This window comes from Grammomys surdaster, unplaced genomic scaffold (assembly GCF_004785775.1).
Source record: "Grammomys surdaster isolate TR1022 unplaced genomic scaffold, NIH_TR_1.0 374, whole genome shotgun sequence".
Taxonomy (NCBI): domain Eukaryota; kingdom Metazoa; phylum Chordata; class Mammalia; order Rodentia; family Muridae; genus Grammomys; species Grammomys surdaster.
Genome location: NW_021604793.1, coordinates 1628818 through 1636372, shown reverse-complemented (window position 1 = coordinate 1636372; position 7555 = coordinate 1628818). Strand labels below are relative to the sequence as shown.

At 48.4% G+C, this 7555-nt stretch overlaps 1 protein-coding gene across 2 annotated transcripts in view; it reads left to right on the top strand.

The window, feature by feature from the left end:
- The window catches only part of Itga5 (integrin subunit alpha 5), a 23118-nt gene extending 19594 nt beyond the window's left edge, over positions 1-3524 (top strand). For both annotated transcript variants that reach the window (XM_028781168.1, XM_028781169.1), the window contains exons 28-30: positions 1129-1230; positions 1746-1868; positions 2454-3524. In XM_028781168.1, coding sequence (XP_028637001.1) covers positions 1129-1230; positions 1746-1868; positions 2454-2537 — 309 coding nt within the window. In that variant the 3' untranslated portion in view covers positions 2538-3524. The remainder of the gene's footprint in view (positions 1-1128; positions 1231-1745; positions 1869-2453) is intronic.
- Positions 3525-7555: the final 4031 nt, after the last annotated feature.

Here is a 7555-nt window from a genome sequence, read left to right as displayed (position 1 = left end):
GAGGAGGAGGAGGAGGAGGAGGAGGAGGAGGAGAAAAGTTAAACGGAAAGAAGGAGTATAAGATGGCTCGGTGAGTGGGTAAAGGTCCCCACCTCCAAGCCTAACAACCTGAGTTTGATCTCTAAAACCCACGTGACAGAATGAGAGGCTTGATTCCCTCTAGCTGTCCTCTGACTTCCTTAGGCAAACCTCGGCATGTTGATGCCCAAACATTTTCTCTCTCTCTCCCTCCCTCTCTCTCTCTCTCTCTCTCTCTCTCCCTCAAATGAATGAATGAATAAATGTTTAAGAATAAATAAGAACAAAGAAATGAGGATTGGGGAGATGGTTCAGTGTGTAAATTAACTGGTCTGCAAGCCTGACCACTTGAGTTTAATTCCTAGGACCCAAGGACAAAGCTGAGTTCTGTGGCTTAGCTAGCCTAGAGTATGCAGTACAGTGGAAGAAACAAGACAGATCCAACCTCAACAAGGTGGGAGGCAAAAACTGACTTGTGAAAGTTCTCCTCTGACCTCCACAGATGTGCACTGGCATGTGTACATACACAGATAACACATATGTACACATATACACATGCTCACACAAAGTGTAAATTTTGTTTTGTTTTGTTTTTCAAGAAGAGTTTCTGTGTGTAGCCCTAGCTGGCCTGGAACTTGCTCTGTAGACTAGCCTGGTCTGGAACTCAGATCTGCCAGCCTCTGCCTCCTGAGTGCTGAGATTAAAAGCGTGTGCCACCACGCCTTTAAAGGTGATGACCCAGTTAATTTTTTAAAATACTTAAGAAACTAGGGGGCAAGATGAATCCATAGTGAACAGACAAGCAAAAGCAGGAAGAGAAAAAAGCCATCATTTATTGAATACACATTGTAGACCAACCATGATCCTGGATGTTAACCCACATTAATCATTTAAAAATATATATTGAACATGTAGTTATTTGATTATGCATTCATTACTCAGCTATAATTACACAATTTTACATTTATTCTTCCTCATAAGGAATATCAAGATAATCAGAGAGAGTGAGTCCATAATAGGGAAAGATCGCATCTTGGGACAGACTGTGGGGAAGCCCTGTGTCCTCTGGATCCCACAGGGGTTGTCCTGACCACCTTTCTCCACCCACAGCGAGAATACCAGCCATTTAGTCTTCAGTGTGAAGCTGTATATGAAGCCCTGAAGATGCCCTACCAAATCCTGCCTCGGCAACTACCCCAAAAGAAACTTCAGGTGAGTTCAAGGTCAGAGGTCTGGATCAAAGAAGGCAAGCTCATGAATGTCAGAAGCAGGATGAGGACATGGATAGAGGCTGGTCTTGCTTTGTACAAATATTTCCTGACTTTGTAAGTCCAGAGATAAAGTGATCAGACAGATTAACACGTGTCTGTGCTCTGGAGTCCACAGCCTAGAGGGCAGTGACATCAGCGTGCATGTGGCAAGACAGTCTATGGAAACATGTCAGAGGAATACCTGAACCCAGTCTTACAGAGTCAGGAAGGACTTCCTGGAAGAAGTGGTGTACAGGCTGAGGACTGAAGAAATTAACTAGACTGCTCCAGAAAGGAAGATTCTGGGTGGAGAAAACAGCAGATGTGAACGCAGAGACACTTGTGCACTTCAGACTCTTAAGTTCAGAATGCTGTTAGCTAAAAATGAGAGTTGGGTACAGATCCAACAGACGGAGGTAACTGGGAATATTGCGGGAAAAATGACACGGGTTCTCAGTGTCATTGGCTTGTCCACAGGTGGCCACAGCCGTGCAGTGGACCAAGGCAGAAGGCAGCAATGGGGTCCCGTTATGGATCATCATCCTAGCCATCCTTTTTGGCCTCCTGCTCCTAGGTCTGCTCATCTATGTCCTCTACAAGGTCAGCCACGCCTAGCCTGGACTTGGCTTTCCATCTGTCGAACTCTGCCTTTTACCTAGTAGAATCAAAGAGTCCACCCTCAGATCTGTTTTCCAGCACAGGTCCCCATCTCTGCCCTAGCTACCCACACACCACCTTCTCTTTTCCTATTAGACCCCTCCCTTCAGTCTGCAGCCTCCAGTTTACAAAGAGACCTCCTGTCTCATAATAAGTTTGCCCATATTGCAAAACCACAGATGGCAAATACATGATGGCATTTGTGCTGTTGTTTCTTCCAACATCTATCTAAGAATAAGTGATGGTATCCTACAGGTGGCAGTCACTGCTAGGCTCAGATGTGGCACTTGTTGAGTTGAACTTGTTTACCCTTCCTGACTTAACTAGTATTATTTTAAAACTCTGATAAATGACTGTCCCATAATAACCCCCGATTTTAGATCTCCCACATCGATTGGACCCCTTGGGAAAGTACCTGAATGAAGCCACTTTGGCAAAGTGGGGAGGATAGAGGCAGGAGACTCTTCATTCCCCTGGATCCATGGTTGGGGAGAATATGATCTCTAATCATACCTCTTTTCTCATCAGCTCGGCTTCTTCAAACGCTCCCTCCCCTATGGCACAGCCATGGAAAAAGCTCAGCTCAAGCCTCCAGCCACCTCAGATGCCTGAGCCCTCCTGATCTCAGACTCCTGATCCTGAAGAGCCAGTCCACTACCTTCCAACAGGGAGGGACTAGGCACTTCCTGAAGGTGCTGAGGGCTAGGGAGAACCTCTTCTCCTTAGTCCAGAGACATACTTGAAGGGCCAGAGCTGGGGGGCAAGAAGCTTGTGGATCCTTCCCCCCACGCACTGTGAAGGACCCTTGTTTACACATGCCCTCTCATGGATGGGGGCCTCAGGTCCAGGGACAGAAGCTCCAGCCTTTCTTCAGCCTTTACATTTTGGAGACTTTTCTGAAATCAACTTGGAGCCGTAATTAGGGAATCCAGTCATGGTTCTCTGGGCTGGGCATGCCACCAGGACTTCCCGTCTGATTCCTGCCTGCAAAGATGCATCTTTGGTCTTGCCAGAGAACCAAAGGAAGCCTGCAGCTAAGAGCCTGAGACTTGGGGAGTAAGACCTGGCAACTCCAACAGCCCCTATCCTGGAAGGCCAATGAAGAACACTAACCATGGATGGTGCTGCAGGACCAGCTCAGGACAAATCCCAAACAGAGGTCAATGCTGGCCCAGACCCAGATCCACGGAAGTCAGAATGAGAATGGAGCCAGACCCAGTCTGGGGCCTGGGATTGATCTGGAGCCCAGTCTCAGATTCTAAGAACCTATGCTAGCAGACCCAGGATGGCATTTGGGTCAGCTGCAAACCTGGGCCTAGGGTCCTATTTATTTCTGACTTAGGACAAGTCAGGAATTGCCCAGGACCCTAACCAGGACACAGTGGCAAACAGACCTGGAACCTCAGCCTGGTCAAACAGGCTCACTCATTCCCCAGAGAACGGGAAGCCCCAGGCCTGTATGACCTGGGTTCTGCCCACAGCTGCACTGACGCTGCCCTTCCCTTCCTAGCCAACCCTCCCCTCTCCTCCAGAACCCCCCCCCAACTTATTTAAACTCTGTTGCAAGTGCAATAAACCCCACCCACTGCCCCCATTGAACAAAGTTGCAGTCTGTCCTTGCACCCTACTCTCCAAACCCATCCTAGACCCAGAAAGTAGGCCAAAAAGGAAATGTCTGTCTCCCATGGGCCTATTTCCACTAGAAACTAGTAGTGTTATTTCCCCTACCCCAGAAACGTCTAGGTCATTAAAAGACAAAGGAAGAGAATGAGGTATGGTGGCACATGCTTATAATCCCAGAATTCTGGAGATGAGGCATGAAGATCAGTTCAAGGCCATCCTTAGCCACACACTGCATGGTAAGTTTAAGGCCATCCTGGGCTACTTGAGACCTGAGGGAGAGAAAAAGAAAATAGAGGGAGAGAAAGGAGTCAGATGGTAATTGCCTTTAATCCTAGCACTTGGGAGGCAGAGGCAGGTGGAAATCTGAGTTTGAGGCCAGCCTGGTCTACAGAGTGAATTCCAGGACAAACAAGGCTACACAGAAAACTTGTCTTGAAAAATCAGAAAAGGGGGGGGGAGGGGTGTCAACTCCTTTGTTGTTCCTCATCTAGCTCCCACTAGGTGGGGCTTACCTGCCACCAAGAAAAACAAGAAATCTCTTCTCTTTGTGGTTGAAAATTATGAAAAATGCAGAGAGAGGTCCCTATGAAAGGTGAGAAAAGATGGTACAACACCTGGGCTTCCCTTAAATCAGGAAAAATAAAGCGAAAGGAAAGCCCATTAGGCTTTTTGTTGTTGTTTGCACATTTTGTGTGTGGGAGAGGCCACATGCCACACAGCATGAAACAGAGTTCAGAAGACAACTTGTAGAACTTAGTTTTCTTCCTCCAAGTGAATTCATGCCAGGCAGAGGGTGACACACGCCTTTAATCCCAGTACTAGGGAGGCAGAGGCAGTTAAGGCCAGCCAAGGTCTACAGAGCCAGTTCCAGGACAGCCAGGGCTACACAGAAAAACCCTGTCTCAAAAAAGAAAAGATAAAAATAATCAGACTCAGGTTATTAGGCTTAGTGACAAGTGCCTTTAATCACCAGTCCTTTGGGGTTTTGTGTTGCAATTGCTATTGTGTGACAATGCAAGGACAGGGTGAAAGGCACGAAGTGGTTTACATACATGAGCTCATCTAAGTTTTCTTCCTGTGTATGTGTGTACGCTTGTATTTATGTGGAAGTCAGAAGACAAACTTGAATTTGAATGTTGGTCCTCACCTTCTATCTTGCTTGAGACAGGGTCTCTTGTTTACTGCTGAGCATAGTAGGCTAGCTAGCCTGTCAATTCTCCTGAGTACAATGAGATATTAGATGTATATGCTATTGTGTCGGGCTTTTATGTGTGTTCTAGGGATCTGATCTCAGGTTGTTGATTTGCATCGGAAGTGTAGCAATCCTGTGATGGTACCATTAACCCCATCTATACCAGGAAATGCTGAGGTCTGGAGTTTATGTAACATGTCCAAGGTCACACTGTATAGCAGAACAAGTCACACTCAGTATTGCCTGACTTTGAAATCCCTTATTCTTAACCAACATGCTAGAGACCTCTGGTCTTCAAAGAGAAATCGTGTAACATGAGGGAGACCCAGGATCCTCTTCTCAAGGTCTGTCCTGATGTGCAAAAGGCTGAATAAGGTAAAGATGGTTATGACCTGCTAGACCAGGATTTTGCCACCAGAGGGCAGCATAGCCACAAATTTCTGGGGATTTGTGACACAGAGGCATGAGATCCAACTCTCCCCATCAACAGGGCTATTATTATTAACTCAGATTTCTGGCACCTTCAAATATTCCTCCACCTGAACCACACACCAGTTTAAGGTCTTAAAATCCTATACTTAAGGAATGTCTTCCCAGAACCCATAAAGGAAGAGGGACTGAGGCAGCAGAAACACAGTGAGGCAGAGAAGCACCCAATATGATAGCAAGAACTCTCAATGAGGAGACACTACTGGAAAACGTTAACACCAACTCCAGGGACTGAATTAAAAATGTCTCCCACTGTAATGAGGATATGGTGAAGAGTAGTGGGCTGGTACTTAGGACTGGTGTCATGTGTATGTCATTATATGGTAGATACCTTTGCTTCTGAAGAGAGTGACAAGATCTCCCTCTAATTAAGGAACTTCTTGGGCTCAGGCATGCCATGGGTGTGATCTAGTACCATCTCTGAGCTTACTTTGATTCTTCTATGTCTGTCTCTGAGCTGAGCTGCCTCTCCTCAACCACCCTACCCTGCAGATAGAATGTGTCTCCCACTCTGAGGCTTGAGCAATCCAGAGGAACACGGTGTCTGTGGAGATCAGCCACCGAACCCTCTCTTTGCCTGAGTTGGTGGAAATGGAAAGGAGGAGTGAAGGAAGTAAACAGAGCGGCTGGAGGTGTCAGAGGGGGAAGGGGCTCAGGAGAGGCATCTGGCAAGCGGGAAGATGATCTGGGGGTCTCAAGTTTCTTGACATCAATTAGGGCAGCCAGCCTGGACTCATTAGTAGCCTGGGGTGCAGGGCTCATCAATAATGAATCTGCCCCACACAATGCCCCCCTCCAGCTGCCTGCAAGGTCACCCCACCCTCTAGCCAGCTGCCTCCCATAGTAAGCAATCCATAAGTAAGCATCTGAGTTCCACCTAACTTGGGAGACTCTGGAAAGACAGTGTGGGCAGGTGGGCCTGAAGGACAAAGGGGGCTCTCATATCGACCAAGCCCAGTGCTGGCCCCCGTTTAGTATGTCTCTTCCCCAGGGGAGAAACCTGGAAGAGGAGAGGAGGGGCTAAACTTAAGAATCAGGCTTTCTGTTACAGAAGTGCAGTAGGATCCCGGCAGGTTAGATTCAAAGCAAGAAGATTGTCTCTGGTGGATCCAGAGATCCCACATCTTTCCTCAAAGTAGGACCACAGGACCCAAAGACTAGGGTGCTGGCACTCATCTCTCACTTAGCCTTGAGCTAGAACGTCTTGGCACTTGCAACCAGCTTTTCACAGATGGAAAGCAGACATTGCTGGGGCTCGCAATAGGAACAAACCTAAAATTCCGGCACCTGAGTTAGCCATCAAGCCCCAACTTCCCGCCAGAAGCTTAGAAATGCCCTCCTTTCCTCAAAGTTTCTGGATCCAATCCTACCACTCTTGACCCCGCTTTTCACTCTTGCCTCCACCCTCCCAAAACCCTGAGTGTTCCCATTCCCAGTCTCACCCCCTTTCCCTCTGGCTGGGTTGGCCTAAAGCTGGCTGCTTGGCCTTCTGGGAACTCTGCCTGCTGCCCTCCCTCTTGTGGCAGGTACAGACAGGTTCAGACTGTAGCAGCTGCATCTTCCCCAGATACCTACCCGACTCTCACACTTCAGCTTCCTCCTGTTTGCCTTAGGAACATCCCATTCTCAGACGTTCTCCCCAGCCTTCTTATACTCTGCCACCTGAATCAAAGCTCTCCTTAGTGAAGGTGCCCGGGATAGAGGCTCCTCCTCCCCAACTCAGTCCAGGGCATCTCTATAAGGCTGAACCTCGCTGATTCTGACTTGTCATCTTCCAAATAGCCTAGCGATCGCCACTACAAGCTTCTATTTCTACCTCCTCAGGACCACTGAAAGCAATCTGTTCACGTAGCTTCCCTAAGAACAGTGTCAAATCAACCTTGGATCCATCTTCAGAACCACAACTCACCTCTGATAGTCAGTCTCCACATCCTGCTCCGAAGCGGAACAAACTAGGACCCAGACATCCTCCCTGCACCTGCCCATTGCTCTAGAGGGGCATCACTGTCCCACTCAACCCGGGCACTGTTCATCCCCAGAGCACTTAGGATCTTGTCCCCCTGTCAGCCGAGAATGAGTCTTCCCGCCCTCAGACTGAGCCACTCAGGAACCCAGATTTTAGTTTCCAGCCTCCTCAATAACCTCACACCATCTTGTTCCCCAGCCCCAGCCTAAAGCGACATCCTAAAGCCCAGAGATTGGGGGCGGTAATTGAAAGGCTGGAGGAAGCGGGAGGCTGCCAGGACGCCCCCTCGCGGAGCCCGGGATGCCAGGGTGCCCCCTCTGGTCTTCACCTGCTGTGGGCTCCGCCCCCGCTCCGCCTCAG